General features: G+C 42.0%; 1 protein-coding gene across 3 annotated transcripts in view; it reads right to left on the bottom strand.

The window, feature by feature from the left end:
* UVRAG (UV radiation resistance associated) overlaps positions 1-18571 on the bottom strand; it is a 312534-nt gene that overhangs the window by 243889 nt on the left and 50074 nt on the right. For all 3 annotated transcript variants that reach the window (XM_058663602.1, XM_058663603.1, XM_058663601.1), the window contains exon 3: positions 14041-14075. In XM_058663602.1, the coding sequence (XP_058519585.1) occupies positions 14041-14075 (35 nt within the window). The remainder of the gene's footprint in view (positions 1-14040; positions 14076-18571) is intronic.

Genomic DNA, 18571 nt, shown 5'->3' with positions numbered 1-18571 from the left:
ACTTGTCAGATCCAACTGAAGCTTCAAAATGAGGAAGCTGAGGTCGGTGACTAGGACGTTTCCCTGCACTCCCCTTACCCGCTTGTTTCCTGGCGACCATTTGTCTGACCACCTGGTCTCAACTCGAATTTCACTTCCTCAGATCACTCCTGAGCTACCAGAGTCCAACACTGAACCAAATTTGTGTGAAACTGGATCGGCCTTCCCAAGTGGATGCTATAATGCACTAGATAGAGAGTAAACATCCAGATATTTGCTGAATATCCTATTTCCTATACTCCAATGAAAGAAGAGCTAAATATGTTGAGGTCAAAAATAACCAAATTTAAGGGCAAAATCAGAAAGCATGGTCTCAGAGTCCTTAAGAAAAAGTGATCTAGGGCTCGGCAGCGTGGCCTAGTGGCTAAGGTCCTCGCCTTGATCCCATGTGGCCGCTGGTTCTAATCCCAGCAGCTCCACTTCCTCTCTGTCTCTCCTCCTCTCAGTATATCTGACTTTGTAATAAAAAAATAAATAAAAATAAAAAAATAAATAAAAATAAAAATAATAAAAATAAAACAAATCTTTAAAAAAAAAAAAAGAAAAAAGAAAAAGTGATCTACTCTCTCACGTAATCTGAATTATGTTTTATAAGCAGAGAATGAAAAGTGTTTCACTCATTTTTTACTATTTAACTATATATTCTTATTTAATCTTCAAAAAATTTTGACTCCTATGACATAGACCACAGTATACTAACTTTTCAAAGGAGAAACTGATGCCAGGAACCATAAAGCAACTTGTCTACAGTCACTCGGTTGGTTGGATCTGAAACCAGAAGAGGAAGTCTAAATTCGACTCAAAGACAGGAAATTAGCAGGTAACTTTCATTTCTGAAGTGGGCCATGTGGCTGGGGACCATTCAGCAAAGAGCAACTGGGCTTAATATCTCAAGTATCCCCTGAAGAGACCATTCTAGTCCAATAATTATGTCCTTATGATAACTAAGTCCTTTAAAAAAAGGTTAAATAATTTCTCCTTACTTAAAAACTGGGAGAGGGGAAAACCAAAAACAGATGCTGTGCCTATCAAAAGCACAAATGATAAAAAACTTTACTTAACTGGAAGTCAACAGACCATTGTCTCCATGAAGCCTAGAATAGTCAAAAACTGACGACAAAAAATGGGCTTGAGTTAGATTTCACATATCTCATTTTTTTTAATCTGAAATACATTGGTCTATTCTTAGTTGGTAGTAACAGGAATTTTTTCCAGAATAGGCAGTTCATTAAAAAAATAAATAAATCTAAATAGCCAATAAACACCGAAAAGCCCCAACTATAACAGTTTATGAGGACATAAATTAAAAATCACAATATGCCACAATATTCTGCCAGAATGACTAAAGTTTAATTCCAAATTTGGGCAAGGAAATGGGATAGCTAACAACCTCACCCTGCTAATAGGGATGTAACTGGTACACACACTTTGGAAAACTATTTGACAACATATACTAATATGGAACATAACTTACAACCAAGCAATTCCACACCAAAGGATGTGGATGTGGAAAATGTAGCATTCAAATGTTCAGCAAAGGATACATTCAACAGAATTAATGAACTACTACATGCAACAGCAGGAAAACCTTCTCAAACATTAAGTTGAGAAAAAGATTACCTGCTATACAGAAGTTACGAATCTGGCAGAACTGACCTACACTGACATTGGTCAGGCAAGTAGTTCTCTTCCAGTGGAGACCGAGACAAAACACACTGATCATGTTCCATTTCTTGATCTGGTTATATTGATCTGTTCCCTTTGAAATATCATCAGACTGTCATTTGCACATGCAAGTTATATCTCAATGAAAATTAGTGAAAAAAAAAATTGCTAAAGACCCAGTAATAAGGAACAATTGCAGATGCCCTAAGAGAAATTAAATGAAATGATCTCTTTCTCATGTAATTTCAGGTCCTGAAGTGTTCCAGGTCTTCAAATTGTGCTGAGAAGGTAGTCATTTACTTCCTTGTATGTAGGCTCATCTCTGAATAAAATACATGTTCTCTAGAAAATGAATAGTATAATTTCAGATTATCACTATCAGTGTAATGATACACCATAAAAAGCATGAAAAAATGACCCCATCCAAAGGAAAGAAAGGAAAGGCTTGGTGACTGTATCTGAAGGGCCATATTGCACGGCAGAGACAGAGATGCTTTAGCAGGTGCTTATTAAATATTCTGAAGTACTTCAGAGGAATCTTGGAAGTTATTTCATGTGGCTGGACAACATGGGTTGCCTTTATCAGTCAATACATCTCCACAGCAGAACTATTGTCAGTCTTCTCTGTACAAAGACTTTCCTTCATACTTTTACAAAATAGCTGCCAGACAATGAGCAGTAATTCTTAAGTTGACACACTCAGACACAGGCAGACACAGCCTGCCACACATTCAAAGACCATTGTTAAACACTTTAACCGTACAGACTCAAATGACTTCTATTTTTATTTAACCTCCATATTCCACATCATGTCTAGATAGAGCAAAATATTCAAGGACTAGAATCTTCTACTGACTGGCTAACATATCCACTGAAAGCACAGGAGCAAATTATCACGGTATTTACAGCTTTGGAAAGTTTGTTGCTGACTAACTGCCCACAAAAGAATCTGGAATCATTACTACCATTACTTATTACTGTGACACTATTTGATAACAAAATGTATGTTTACAAAAAGCATAATCAAGAATTCATAGCTTTCCAACTTTCGTACGTAAAATGCAAGATACCTCACTGAACTTGCACACTGGTCTTATAATCAGTAACAGCCCAATGAACTCCTTCCTTCACCTCATTTACCACTGGTCAGATCTCACATCTCAATTCCAGAATTACTTGCCATTAGAAATTTTTTCTAACTCTTCTTTCCAAACTGATACAAGTAACACTCTTATTTTCAAAGAATCCTATTCTTTCCTGTCACAATAATGGCCTGCCTGTGTTGATTCTCTCACACTCCCTGCAAATCAGGTAGTTAAACAAACTAAAGGTGAAAAACCTTGAAGATGATGCAAGTATATAGCTGGACATAAAACACACATGCTCACACACATATACAGAGAGAGAGAAAGACAGGTTAACCATTAATTCATTTGTTCACAATTCAACTGAACCATAAACTTGGTTGAAAAATAACTCAAGCCAATAACATTAAAAAATATGTGTATAGTTCAGTTTGTTCCTCATAGATTAAAACAACTTAGTCACAATTCTAACAGAAGTTTATTGGTCTGACATATTATGTCATGTTTTCCCTAAAAGCCCATGCCCTAGGAACAGGCATTTGGTGCAGAGATTAAGTGGAAACTTGAGAAGCCTGTCACTCCTATCAGAGTTTCTGGGTTCCAAGTCCAATTCCAGCTCCCTGCTAATGATCCCGACCACTCAGATGGATGAGCTGGACTGAACTCCAAGCTCCGGGGTTCAGACTGTCCCAGCCCTGGCAGTTGCAGCCATTGGGGAGTGAACCAATGGATGGCAGACATCTCTTTCCCCACATCTATCTTTCAGATAAATAAAATTTTAAAAAGAAAATTTATTAAATACATGCGCCAGGACTTTGTTTATTCCACAGATTTGACCTCTGACAGATCTCAACAGATATTTGCCTAACTGAAGGATATGCAATACAAGGGAGGCTGTGGCAAAGCAGGGTTCTTGAACGCCAGTTTTACCAGTCACTATTTGTATGCTCCAAGCAAGTTCTTAAGCCTGTCTGAACCTCTTTCTTTCACTATAAAATAGACATAACTCTTACCTTGTAATGTTTCTAAGTGAGAAATAATATACAAAAGATACTCCATAAATTCATGTAAAATATACAATGAAAAAAATGCCTAGAGTTAAAAAAAATTATTTTGGGCCCAGCGGCGTGGCCTAGCGGCTAAAGTCCTCGCCTTGAAAGCCCCGGGATCCCATATGGGTGCCGGTTCTAATCCCGGCAGCTCCACTTCCCATCCAGCTCCCTGCTTGTGGCCTGGGAAAGCAGGAGAGGACAGCCCAATGCATTGGGACCCTGCACCCATGTGGGAGACCCGGAAGAGGTTCCATGTTCCCGGCTTTGGATCGGCGTGCATCAGCCCGTTGCGGCTCACTTGGGGAGTGAATCATCGGATGGAAGATCTTCCTCTCTGTCTCTCCTCCTCTCTGTATATCTGGCTGTAATAAAATGAATAAATCTTTAAAAAAAATTATTTTGCACCAAAATAAACTTAGGTATTAATTTCATTTGCCCAGAACCTTCTGAAGCACCTTCATATACAACACCTCCAACATGCTACTAAAATCATAGTTAGGTACTTAAGACACAATAATATACCTTTCTTTAAGATATATTCATTTAGGGCCAGGTGAAATGGCTCAATTGGCTAATCCTCCCCTTGCAAGCACTGGGATCCCATATCAGCACCAGTCCGTGTCCCATCTGCTCCACTTCCCATCCAGTTCCATGCTTGTGGCCTGGGAAAGCAGTGGAAGATGGCCCAAAGGTGTGGGAACCTGTATTCATGTGGGAGACCTGGAAGGAGCCCCTGGTTCCTGATTTTGGACAGGCTTTAAAAAAAAAGATTGACTTATTTATTAGAAGATAGAGGCACAGACAGAAAGGAAATGATACAGAGTGAGATCTTTCATCTACCAATTCCTTCCCGAGATGGCCACTGATGCCTGGAGGGCTCACAACGTTTAATCTGCAGTACCACAGTGCTGGCCCATCTACACTAAAACAAAACACACACACACACACACAGAGAAAGAGAAATCTTAAAACAAACACAAATGAGAATCACTGTCCTTACTCCCACTATGAGATTTTAACATCCTGACAAAAGCAAAAAGCAGAAATTACCTTTTGGAAAAATGTCCAATAATTAACTTTATTACTGTAAAAAAAGGGGGGGCATATATCGATTGCACAATCCCTCTCTCTACTTTCCGTATTTGTACAAAAGCAACTTCAGAAATCTGTCCACTTTTGTTGTCATTACTTCAATCATTTTAGTTATTAATTAACCCAATGCCCCTTCAATAATATTAATGCTTTTACTTCCCCTTGAACAACAACATGATAATTTGAGGCTCAAATCACACATTAAAGATGAATTACATATTCACCACTAACCGTTTCATGCTAAATATACCTGGAAATAAACCATGACTATAACATATAAATTGAAGACATTCCCCTCTATCTAACCTATCAAAAACTGGATGGTTCTTAATACCCCCAATGCAACACTTCCTGGACTTCTCTGAGTAAAGCAGGGGATTATAGAAAATACAAAAGGGAGTTAAGTTGGGGTTCCCTTGTTTACCAGATGCTCCCAATTTTGCAGTTTCCAAAATCTCATATGCTCTCCTGGCCCTTGATTATTCTACTCTCATGTCATTTTCACTGCTATCTTGAAACCCAATTTTCCTGTCTTGTCATATGCATTAGAAGAAAAATCCAAACCATCCCTGCTCACTCTACTCTAGCCCACTTAGTCATTTCTTGCACCCCCAATAAACTCTGGTCTTTATACTTCCATGTATCTCAGCCTGGAAAATTCCCTCACCCCAAGCCCAGTGAATAGACAGCTGATCCCTCACTTCATTCAGGTAGCTGATCAAATGCTAGCTTCCATGGAACACAGTCACCCAGGTCAGATACTTCATTATTGTGATTTACTTTACTTCAGTATATGTATTACCACCTAACATATTTCCATTTATCATCAAATCTAATGTGTAATTTCTCAGGTGAATTGTGATTTTAGAAAACAGCAAAATCAAAAGGTCCTACAATCTATGACCACCAGGTGGCAGTCATCAGGAATCAGTGTATCCACAGTGTTCACTAGCTGTGTTCTTGATAGCAATTCTTTCAAACTGGAGGTACAGTGGGCATCACACATGCTGAATTTAATTGCCATAGAAAATCAGCCTCTTTGAGTCAGGCTACAGCACCTGCTGGCAAAAGCCAAGGTGAGGCTGGCCATGTCAGACCAGGCTGCAGCACCCACCAGCATATGTGAGATCCATGGGCAGAGGGGTAAAGCGGTAAGAGCCTGGTAGGGGAGCAGTGGGGATTCCTCTGCTTAGCCACTTCTCCTGCTGGTCAGCATGAGAGCTGAGATAGAGGACAGACCAGACCAGGCAGGATTACAACATCTGTTGGCCTGTATATCAACTGGGTTGGGGGAGAGCCAGCTGAGACATCTGTTTGTATCCACTAGCGCATGCATAAGCCAGAGTAAGTGCAGGATGGTTGGACTTTGCCACAGTATCAGCTGGCAAGTGCTGGGACTGGGGTCAAGTACTGTCGCGCTAGACTGCAGAACCACCTAGAGAGTCCAAGATCCGAGGCAGGGAGTGGGTCCAGTAGGAAAACTGTGGGCATCTCTCTAATGCCTGCAACTCCCACTGGTGAACATGAAAACAAGGACTAGGGGCAGGTCTGGCTAGACAGGCTAGACATGGCTAGACCTGCTGGCATGAGTGTGGGTTGGAGGATGAAATCAGTTGGATTAAGTTTCAACGCTCAATGATGTGTACAAAATCTGAATGAGTTGTGGGACAGACCAGCCCAGTGCAATGCACATGATGGCAGGCACAGGAACCAGGGCTGGGGGCTGGCCCAGTGAGGGTTACTGACTGGGCTGCAGTTGCCCCTGGCGTATGAGAGGGCGAAGTGTGTGGTGGGCAGGGCTAGCTTGGGTTGCAGTATCCATTGGTTTGCTGAGGATGGAGGGCAGAACAAACTGATAAACCACCCCAGCTAAGCTTGACAGCAAATTTCTGAGTGAATGGAGACTCTGAGGTGGAGTATGTCAGCCAATTGACCTTGGAAGGTTTTCCTCAACCTTGGATCTGTGAGATCAACAGCATTTGCGAACTATCAAAATCACTTGAACGAAACCCTCAGAACATTATCCACATCAGGGACCTGGGATGACATCAGGTGGCGGTTCCCCATCCCTGGGTACTGAGGCAGTTGGAAGGCTGGGTGTGGTTTCTCCCCTTATCTCCCACCCTCATCCAGATACAGAAAGATAAAGAAAATGTGTAAACAACGGTCTCATCCACTCTCCCCTGATCCTCAACCATTCCAACCCGGATCAACTATGTAAACATCATCAAAAAAATTTTTTTAATGATTAAAAAAAACAACAAAAATCGGCCTCTTGGAAGGTGGCATTAAGCCTGGTAGTTAGGACACTCATGACATGACGTAAAGGCTGTGTTCAACTCTCAGCTTCGGCCCGACTCCAGCTTTCTGTTAATGCAGACCTTGAACAGCTACTGTGACAGCTCAAGCTCCTGAGCTCCTGTCACCGATGTGGGACACCTGACTGGCATTCCCTTCGCTCAGCTACATTCCAGTTCCTGGGTTGGCTGGGCACTGGAGTATATCAGCATCCAGAGCTCACTCTTTCCATCTCTCAAATAAGAAGTGGGATTTTTAGAAATAAGTAAAATATTTATTTTGGTTAATTTTTTAAATTGTATATAAGATTTTTTTAAAAAAAAATCAAGTCTGCACAAATTCTGACTGGTAGTGAGAATGTAAATCACAGTTATTTCAGAAAATTACTGAGTAACTGTAGTTGATCATTCCCAGCAGTTCCACTCCTAGACAGACAGCAGCAGAAATACTACCCACAATTACCAAAAGACATGCAGAATATTTATAGCAGCTCTACCCATATCAGTTCAAAAGGAGAAACTGATCATGAAACGTCCATCAAATGAAAAATGGATTATTATACCAATTGCAATTCATTACTATCAAACAAACTAACCACAATTATATTCCACAATACACAGAAGTCTTTTTGAAAAAATTTTATTTTGCTGCAAAGGCAGAGAGGAGAAACATAAAGATCTTCCATCTGCTGGCTCACTCCCCAAGATGTTGCAATGGCTGGAGCTGAGCCAATCCAAAGCCAGGATCTTTTTTCCTGCTTGTGGCTTTCTCAGGCCACAAGCATGGAGCTGGATGGGAAGTGGAGCAGCCAGGACAGGAACTGGTGCCCATATGGATCCTAGTGCTTGAAGGTGGAAGAGTAGACAGCCAACTGAGTCATTGTACCAGCCCAAATGCATGAGTCTTACAATATAAGGTTGAGATATGGAAATCAAACACACACAACAAGTATATACTATATTATTTCATGCATACTCAGCTCAAAAATGGGCAAAAAAAAGTCTACGGTGTCAGAAGAGCACCAGGGTCTGAAAAGCTCATGAGGGGACAATCAGTATATTTAGCTGAAATAATTCATCAATCTGCATGTGACCTAGAAATTCTTCTGCATGCTTATCAAACTTCAATTCAATAAAAAATGTATTGTGCTTTGGCCTGGGCAGAAAGGCACAGAAGCAAAGCAATAGGGCCTGATTTTGTATTGGAGAAGTAGACTTGTCAACAGAGAAATGGCATTATCCAACCTCTTCATAGGAGTTACAAACATTCCCACAAACTGAAGAAATATCTACATTTAGTTGCTGAGACATATCACAAATCAAGCAATGTACCTTGATGGCGGAATGACCACAGATGCTTTGAAATGGATGAGAGAGAACGAGACAATAGAACAGTATATTCTACTTCATTAGAAATGTGTATCTTACAACTGACAACTTGGATGTTTGTAGAAATACAGAATGCGTTACTCCTATTTTCTTGTTAATCTGCAAAGTCCGAGCAATGTACATCACTAACACTATAGAGATGATCAAGATGAAGCACACAAGGTTTCTGCTTTTATAAACTTTATTATCTATAAAACACTAAGGCAACCATACAAACAGCCATCATACTGATTTAGAATGGTCCTGGTATTATAACAAAAGTAAAGAATTACAAGAAAGAAAAGGGGGAAATTTCTTGCTGCTGCTGATTATTTGAAAGCTTTTCAGAAGCATCTAGCTTTGAGCTATCTAACATCATGTCCTCTGGCCACATGTAGCTATTTAACTCACGTCACATTTCATGGGCACAAGGGCACATGTGGCTAGTGGCAACTGTGCTCCACAGAGCATGCAACGTTTACCACCCTGCAGAAATTCTTATTGAACAGTGCTAAGATGAAGTGCCATGTACTAAAAAAGGGGCACAGAAGGGACATATAAGGGCAATTTAATCAATTTAGAGGAAAAACACAAGGTAGACCTTGATGGAGTTCCTGGTTCCTGGTTTCAATCTGTCCCAACTCTGCCTTCTGTAGTATTTGGGGAGTAAACCAGCAAATGGAAGATCTGCTTATGTCTATCTCTGTATATCACTATGCCTTTCAAATAAATGAAAATAAACAAACAATAAAGATTAAACTGAATTAAAAGCAGAAAGAATGCCACAGTAGAGGTAGACATTTAGCACAACAGTTAAATCGATTCTTGGGATAATGAAGTGCCTGGATTGGGTCCCAGCTAATCTGTTTCTGACCCAGTTTCCTACTTATGTACACCCTAGGGGCAGCAGAGGATGACTCATATACCTGGATCCCTTCCACTCACATACACACACCACAGGAGGAAGCAGGGGATGGTTCAAGTACTAGGGTCCCTAGCACTCACACAGGAATTTTTGAATCAAGTTCTGGGCTCCTGGCTTGGCCCAACCCTGGTGGTTTCAGGCATTTAAGAAGTAGAGGATGAAGCAGCATTCTCTCTTCCTAGAACATCGGTCACTCTGCCTCTCAAATAAATAAGACTAAGTAAACATTAAAAATAACACTGAGAGGGTAGTCGGCACTAAGGCATAGTAAGCTAAGCCTCCACCTGAAGCACCAACATCCCATACAGGTGCAGATTTGTGTCCAAGCTGTTCCACTTCCAATTTAGCTTCTGGCTTATGGCCCAGGAAAGCAGTGAGGACAGCTCAAGGCTTGGGGCCCTGCACCCATGTGGGAGGCTGGGAATAAGCTCCTGACTCTCAGCTTCAGATCAGCTTAGCTCTGGTTGTTGCAGCCATTTAGGGAGCAAACCAATAGATGGAAGACTTTCTTCTCCCTCTCTTCTCTGCAAAATTATGTCAAACAAAAAACAGAGGATGTTCCAAATACCCAAGATCCTGCCACGCACATGGGAGACAAGGAAGACGTCCCTGGCTCCTGGCTTTGGATTGGTTTAGCTCCGGCTACAGCCATTTGGGGAGTGAACCAGCAAATAGCAAACCACTTTTCTCTGTCTCTTTTTTTCTCTCTGTAAAATCTGCCTTTCAAATAAATTTTTTTAATTATTTATTTTTATTGGAAAGGGAGATAGAGAGAAGGAGAAACAGAGAGGAAGATCTTTTACTTGCTGGTTCACTCCCCAAGTAGCCACAACAACCGGAGCTGAGCCAATCCAAACTCAGGAGCTTCTTCCGGGTCTCCCATGAAATGCAGGGTCCCAAGACTTTGGATTGTCCTCTGCTGCTTTCCCAGGCCACAGGCAGGGAGCTGGATGGGAAGTGGGGCATCTGGGAACACAAACTGGCACCCATATGGGATCCCAGTGCATGCAAGGTAAGGACTTTAGCTACTAGGCTACTGTATCAGGTCCCCCTCAAAATTAAATAAACACACAAATAAACTAGGAAAACAGTGTTTATGAAGAGAATGCTTACAAGTTTATTAGAGTCCATCTTAATTCACTAAATGAAAATTTTACTTAAAGCTTTGGCTGAAGATAAAGTATTTGAATCTTTGTCTAATCCTTTAATAGCTAATGAGGAGTTGAGGTTTCAGGATATTTCAAAAGTCAGTCAATAAATGTATTTATAGAAGAGTTAATTCAGTCAAGAAATATTTGCTGAGCATTTCCACTGTGCCAAGCACAATGGCAACCAGCAGGGATAAAAGCGTTCAAGCCACTAATTCTATTTAGCCAACATCATAACTTCAAAATCCTAAACAAGAAAAGAAAACAACAAATCCTGCTGTCTGGAGGCCTAGCAAGGGTTACTCAAAGACAGCAGGAAGGGAGGTAACAAGGTGCACTCTCTGGCATTCTCCCTATGGGGGTTTGGCTGCTGTGGTACCCACTGCCCATCAATCTACACCAGTCACAAACAACCAGCGGCTAAGAAAGAAAAGTCACCTTGGAAAAAATAAATGAATCAAGGTTTACTGAGCTACATTAAAGCAGGATCCCCTTTAAAGGAACATCAATGAATCAATATCTACCCAACAGTTACTCAACAGAAGTATCCTGGGGAATGAAGGGACAGAGACATGCAATCTCTGACCTCAGCAGCTTTCATCTTGTGTGGGAGACAACACTCACGAACAATTACAATGTAAACTGATGTTCTAGGTAATACACACAGGAAACAGTTACTGTACAGCACAAACTGTGACCTGAAGTCTTTTAGTCCAGTCCTCTTTCTTATCTGAAATCCATTCTACAATATCCTTTGGAGACAGCATTCAGCCCACGTGTACCAGGGAGGAAGGTGGCACAATCTCACAGTTCCAAAACAACAGAAGACAGAAGCCAAAAGGAGTTGAAAATGCCAGTTAACATTCCAAGACATGTGTGATGTATGGATTTTAAAATCAAATGAATATCAACAAATATAATACTAATAACTCTAAAACAACACACTCAGCTACCACAAGAGCATAGAGTTATTATGTGCATCCAGGGAATAAGCAATAGGCTATGGTAAAACCATCCCAAGCAGAGAATTATTTGTCTGTAGCAAAAGGGACAAACACATCAAGGCAAAATCCTACACTACCTGCCCCTTAACCACCCATAGCTTTCAAATGCCATTAGACTATCTGTTTCCACTTGAGCCAGCAAAGGAAGGAAAACATGTATTCACTCAGAAGCTACTCCAAGTCAGGCAATCTAAGGTGTTTATAAGCTATCACTTCACATCTGGAGAATCAGTGATTGGCTCTTCCCAGAGATGGACTCTAGGAATCTGTCCTAAGATCCAAAATCTCTTATGATAGCTTAGAGACATTCAGAAGACACTTGGTGAAAAACAAAAAACAGTAGTAGAGATTTCAAGACAGATCTGGTCTAGGGTTCAAGTTCTGTGGTTGTCTGATTCTGCAAATAATTGGCACTCTGGGATCTGTTTTTTAATTTTGTTTTATTTTCCTTTTTTCATTTTATCTGAAAGAGAGACAAGGAGAAACAGAGAAAAAATTTTCTATCTGTTGGTTCATTCTCCAAATGCCTACAACCTCCAGGAATGGGCCACACTGCAGCCAAGTCTCCCAAATGGGTGACAGTAACCCAAGAACTAGAGCATTATCTATTGCCTCTCAGGGTACACTTGAGCAGGGAGCTAGAGCCAAGGAGCTAGGATACAAACCAGGCACTCCAAAACAGGATGCAGCACCTGAAGTAGTGACAACCACTGCACCAAACATCTGTCCCTGCATATTGGTTTCTTAAGATCTGCCGCATTGAGGCTGGCAATGGCAGCATCCCATATGCTGCTGCACTTCTAAACTAGTTCCCTACTAACACCCCAGAAATACTAGCAGAGTGATGTCCAAGTGTCCAGGCACCTGCCACCCATGCAGGAGACTGGGAGGAAGAACCTGGCTCCCACCTTTGGCCTGGCTCTGCCTTGGTAGTTCCAGTCATTTGGGGAATGAACCAGCAGGTGAAAGATCTTTATTTCTCCCTCTCTGTGACTCTGGCTTTCAACTGTCAAATCTTCTGGCACCATCAACCTTATAACTTGAGTTGTTGTGCGGGTCAGAATGGGACAGCATATATAAAAGGATTCTTTAATTAAAATACATCACTGATACCCAATGATTGATTTAACAAGTAGTTACTGAGCATCTATACTATTCTAAATTGCAGTGTTACAATAATGAACAAGATTGCCAAGGTTCCTGCTCTCACTGAACTTCCATTGCAGTAGGTAGATGACACCTAATTAGCATATGTGAGCCAGAGTTTCTAGGGGCAGGTAGTAAACTGTTGCTTGGAATATCTGATTCCATATCAGACTGATTTAATTCAAGTTCCAACTCCACTTCCAATTCCAACTTCCTGCTAATACTACCCTGGGAGGCAGCAGATGATGGCTCCAGTACTTGGGCCCCTGCCATTCATGGGAGAGACCCAAATTGGCTCCAGGCTCTTGGCTTCAGCCTGGTCCAGTTCTAACTGTTCCGGGCATTTAGACTGACCTAGCATTGGATGGAAGACCTTTCCCTATGTCTTTCTCTGTCTCTCTGCCCCTAAAACAAATTTTTAAAACTTAAGAAATATTTTTAAGAGTTTCCAACATTGATGAATGATCTGAAGAAAATAAGTCCAAGTGATAAGAAAGAGGGACTGGGTGAATGAGAACTAGTTTAGATACAATTATTATAGAAAGTCTTACTGCAGTGACATAGGCGAGACCTATGTCTGTCAAAGACTGCAACCAAGTGAAGAACTGAAAAAAACAAGTATTCTAGTCATGAACTGGATGAGCCTGATCTGTGTGGCACAAAAGGGAGGAAAAAACATTAGCACACAAGTTCAAAAAAGTGAACAGGAACCAAATCCAGAAGGGTCTTGGACCATTACAAGGATATTTTTGTTATTCTAAAGTTCTTTTTTTTCAACATGGCCAAATAACTTAAGCCATTTATATAAATATCTAGTGTATACATTATCACACATTACACCAAGAATCCATCAAGTGGATTTACCCTATGAAAGGCCCTAGACATGAAATTCTTAAGGACTAAATCTAACCAAATATATCGCTTATTATATTTGATAATCAAAAGCTAGGTTTGTAGCAGACCCAAATTAAAGTTTTCCAGAGGAAATATCATTTCATTCAATAAATACATACAGACCCACAACCATGTGCCAGACATGACCTAAGCACTGAAATATAGCAGTAAATAGATCAGTGAGATTTAGCGATGATTGGGAAGAATGATACTTAAATAAGTATCATAATACTAGAGCTGGACCTCAACGTATTTTATATCTCTGAATTTTCTGAAATGGGAGTTATAGGCTTAGCCACATGTACCTGCCACAAAACAAACTTACCAAGGAATTCTTAATCACTTCACTTCTATAAAATTCTGGAAAAGAAGAAAAAAAAACAATAAGTGATATGAAAGAAAATAAGCTCATTAACTCATAATATCTCCTAAAGAAATATTTATAACATGTAAAAGGGATCCATTATCTTTGTATAAAAAGATATCTAAAATAGAAATAAAAGTGTTTTAAAGAGAAAAAACATCCATGAAGAACATTAAAAATCTTTAATATAGGAATTGTTATTTTACTGGCTCCTTTTACCCAGATTCATAATTTGGGCCCTCAAAAACTCAAACTTTCTTCCTCCTTGCCCACTTCCACTTTCTACAACTGATTTTACTTGCTCTGTTTTCCTCAAACATCTCTGATGAGTATCCACTACAACACTATGGAATGAATGTTGATCTGGAAGCTGAATAATCTAAATTCTAATTCCACCTTTGTTATCAACCATTCTTCTAGGCCCATTCATTGGACAATCTAGAGTTAGAGCATAAAATTGAAGGTTGAATTGTCAGCACTAAAGTTTCATGAATCTCCACATCTCCACATATGTTGATCCATGTTATTAACTCTAAAATGGGGTTAACCTGGCTGCTCCACTTCTGATCCAACTCCTTACTACCGGCCCGAGAAAGCAACAGAAGAAGGCTCAAGTCTTTGGGCCTGCACCCACATCGGAGACCCAGACGATGCTCCTCACTCCAAGCCTCAGACTGGCTCAGTTCTGGCCATTATGGCCACTTGGGGAGTGAGCCAACGGACAGAAGACCTCTCTCTCATTCTCACTGTAAAATCTACCTTTCAAACAAAAATAAATAAATCTTTAAAAAAAAAAAAGACTCAAAGGTGAAATGAAAATATGTCAGTGATCCAAAGAGCCATTCCCAACAAGCCCCCCACACCCACTCTGCAAACCCTGCCCAAGTCACCTGAACACAGCTCTGTCATTGCAAAACATACCAGACCTCTTGTACCCTCTGCTGTTCCAGGACAGTATTTCCCAAGTATGATGTCATTTATCACTGGCACTCAAGATGATTTTAGGTGCCACATGGACAGATTTTTTCCTAATATATTGAAACTTATGCTTCACTTATCCAATGGTACCAGCAAGCTTTGTGAGGGCAGCAATGTTTGTTCTGCTACAACTACTATCTCCTAAGTACCACAACCATTCCAGATACAGGCTCACACACACAACATTTTTTTAACAAAATAAATAACTTCACAGATTATGCTTAGGTGTAACTCTAAAAAATAATGAGCTTAAAAGACAAGAATGGAGATATAATCAGATAGATGGAACTCAAATAATAATGAAACATGTCAATATGGCCCACTAACACCTGAAGCTTGAGAATCTTCAAGAAGTAAAAGAAAGTTGACCAAGGCACAAACAGTTACAGGAAAACTTTTGGTGAAAGCACTTCACATTAACACACTACCTGCCTTATTTTATTTTTACTTCTTTTTATAATTTTTTGTGAGAAATTATCACTTTGCATTAAGTGGAAAAATAGGTTTGAAGAAAGGAGCTACACAACATTCTTCCTCACAATTATGTTAACAATGCTCACATTGTTACCCAACCCTACATTTTATTCCTTTTGTCTTATCTCCAAATGACTTACCAATTATCCCAACCATTAACTGCACTACATGCATGTGCAAATGTAAATATTCTAATATACATGTGTCATAATTTAATTCAAGAAAGTAAAAAAGCCTAAAGGAGATTTAAAAGTGTTGCCTTTTTACTGCAAGATACTTTCACTGTATCATTACTACATGTTTACATTCATTTTATATCCATTTCTTTACTGTACTTATTTTGACTGAATTTAGTGCAAGTACAACATTTTTGAAATAAAAAAAAAATACAGCATTCTTTTTTTCCTTTGAGAAACACATTTGTTGACTTAACTTGCAGAAAGTGTCTACATTAGATGTAAGGAGTTATTCGAATATCCCACTCTGGACCTGGTGCCATTTCCTCTTCCTCACAGCTCACAAAGTTTGCGCCAATCCAGCCGTCCACCAATCAGATGTAACCCAGATTGCGACAGTCTCAGACACCAATCCCCTGGGGCCTGCCCTCAATCCCTCCAAATCCCCTTCCCCTACACCTTGTAGGCTCACCAGTATGGCATAAAACAGCCCCCAGGTGCGGCTCTGTCTCTCTTCTCCTCCCCCCTCTTTCACTCCCCCTTCCTCCTCACCTTCCCACCACCTCGGTCGTGCTCCTGCTCCGCTGGAATAAACCTCCTAAGATACCTAGTTGCATTTGGTGTTTTCGACTCACGGTAAAGAACCAGGAATTAGTTGTGCATAAAACATTAAATAACTGTGCTAGCTCCACCCAGCTGCTAATATCTGGCAGCTAGGTGAGTTTGGGAGGGGTTCAGGCCTTGGGATTCGGGGGCAACTGCTGCTCCTCACAGTATGGCGGCTGTGGGGGGTGCCCCTGCCGGGTCGGACCCAAGGCTGGGGGCTCACGCCAAAGACACTGCCGCAAGGCAGTGAACGAGTCCTCGGCCTCATCCAGGACCCAAGAGAGCTCATTCCTCAGGGTAAGTGCGCCATGAGGGAACTTGGGAACTGGCTTAAAATTCCTAGCTCCACCCAGCTGCTAATATCTGGCAGCTAGGTAAGTTTGGGAGGGGTTCGGGCCTTGGGATTCGGGGGCAACTGCCGCTCCTCACAGTGTGGCGGCTGTGGGGGGTGCCCCTGCCGGGTTGGACCCAATGCTGGGGGCTCACGCCAAAGACACTGCCGCAAGGCAGTGAACGAGTCCTCATCCAGTCCTCATCCTCGGCCTCATCCAGGACAGCCAGTGCACCATGTGGTGCCAGGCTTTGCCTGCTGGCCACCCGGCCGGGAAGCTCTGGGGTAATGGATGTCCGAATTGCTGCTTAGATAGATCTAGGGTGATCCCACTGTTTCTGGGTTCTGAGTCAATCCTAAAGATTCCCAACGCCAGTAACTCTTCTTTTGGAGAACTTCTAATCACTCAATAATGCTGAGCTTTGAACACCTATAATGCAAAAGATAAGCCCCGGATTGTCTAGCAGGATATTTTTTTGCCTGACATGATGTTGGTTCAGGAGACTGGTCACATTAGGCAGGTCCATAATTTTAACTAGCACTCTAGAACCTTATCCTGGGGTGGACTCTGTGCAAGATGTGTGGGCCACACCCTGTAGAAAGTTTGGCCCCACTGGTAAACCTAAATTTTAGGTGGTTATGGACTAAGCTAGGTGTGACCAAGGAGCCTGCCATCAATCACAGGTAAAGGGATCCGCCATAGACTGGACTGGGCAAGGCAGCAGCACCCAAATGTGCATCCTGAATAGGCTGTGGGGTGGGCCAGGCTGCAACATTCACCAGCTCATACAAGGCCAAATGGGAGGCCAGAGTATACCGGGCACTGGCCTAAAAACCAATGGCATGTATGTAAACTGGGTTTGGGAGTGGATCAAGTGGAGGTACTTGGGAAGCTCCCCTGGCGAGTCATAGCTCTCGCTGGTGAACACGCCGTCCAGATCTGGGGGTCAGACTAGCAGGGCATAGTAGCTCCAAAATGTGTAAATTGGTAATGGAACGTAATGTACTGGGCATGACTGAGCAAACCTTTGTTTACAAGCAAAACTAGAAACCAGCATGGAACACAGGTCATACCGAGCTAGGCTCTTGCACCTACTGGTCCTCAGAGCAACCACGGGCAGGTGCATGATTTACAGCTAGGAACAAGCCCAATCGGGGAGGTAACGGGACACCCTAACTAGGTTGAGGTTCCCACCAAGGGGCGTATGTGCTAGAATTGGAGCTGCGTTCTATCTAGGAAACAGTTGCAGTCACCCGAGGCACTAGTGTGGGCTGGGATTGGATGCACCAGGCCAGTTCAGACCCCAACACCATCTGGTGTCATGAAGAACCAGAGGGTAGATGTGGGACTGACTAGGCTGGGTCTCAACCCCTACTGAGCCATGTGTGAGCCGTATGTGGGTATGGACGAGCCATGGCCGGGCTGAAACATCCAACAACAAGAACCAGAATGGGGTGAAAGCCAGCCAGGAAAAGCCACTGTTCCTGCTAGGACAGGAGGTGAACTGAGTTGGGTTGGCTCAAGGACCCCCTGGCATGCGCAAAACCTGCCACTGGGAGGGGTTCTGATGGAGGAGCCTGGGCAACTCCTCTGGCAGGACACAGTCCCTGCAGGTAAGCACAAGAAGCATACTAGGAAACAGTCCAGAATAGGCCATGGAAAGTTTCCCACTGGCATGCATTCAGCATGGGTCAGGAGCAGACCGGGCTGAATCAGTCCATATCATCCACTGGCAAATCCGATCACCAGATCAGAGTGTGGGATGAGCCGGGTTTGGTCGCGACAAAACCAGTACACATTATGGAATGCCAGGGCGTGGTTGCCTGTACTGGATATGAATGCAGCACCCAACCAGCACACGTGAGATCCAGGAAGGGAGGGGCAGAACTGGCAGGGGGATTAAGGGGCTGGTTCCCTCGCCGGACA

Source organism: Ochotona princeps, chromosome 4 (assembly GCF_030435755.1).
Source record: "Ochotona princeps isolate mOchPri1 chromosome 4, mOchPri1.hap1, whole genome shotgun sequence".
Classification (NCBI taxonomy): domain Eukaryota; kingdom Metazoa; phylum Chordata; class Mammalia; order Lagomorpha; family Ochotonidae; genus Ochotona; species Ochotona princeps.
The sequence above is the reverse complement of the archived record's forward strand: the minus strand, read 5'-3'. Positions and strand labels throughout refer to the sequence as shown.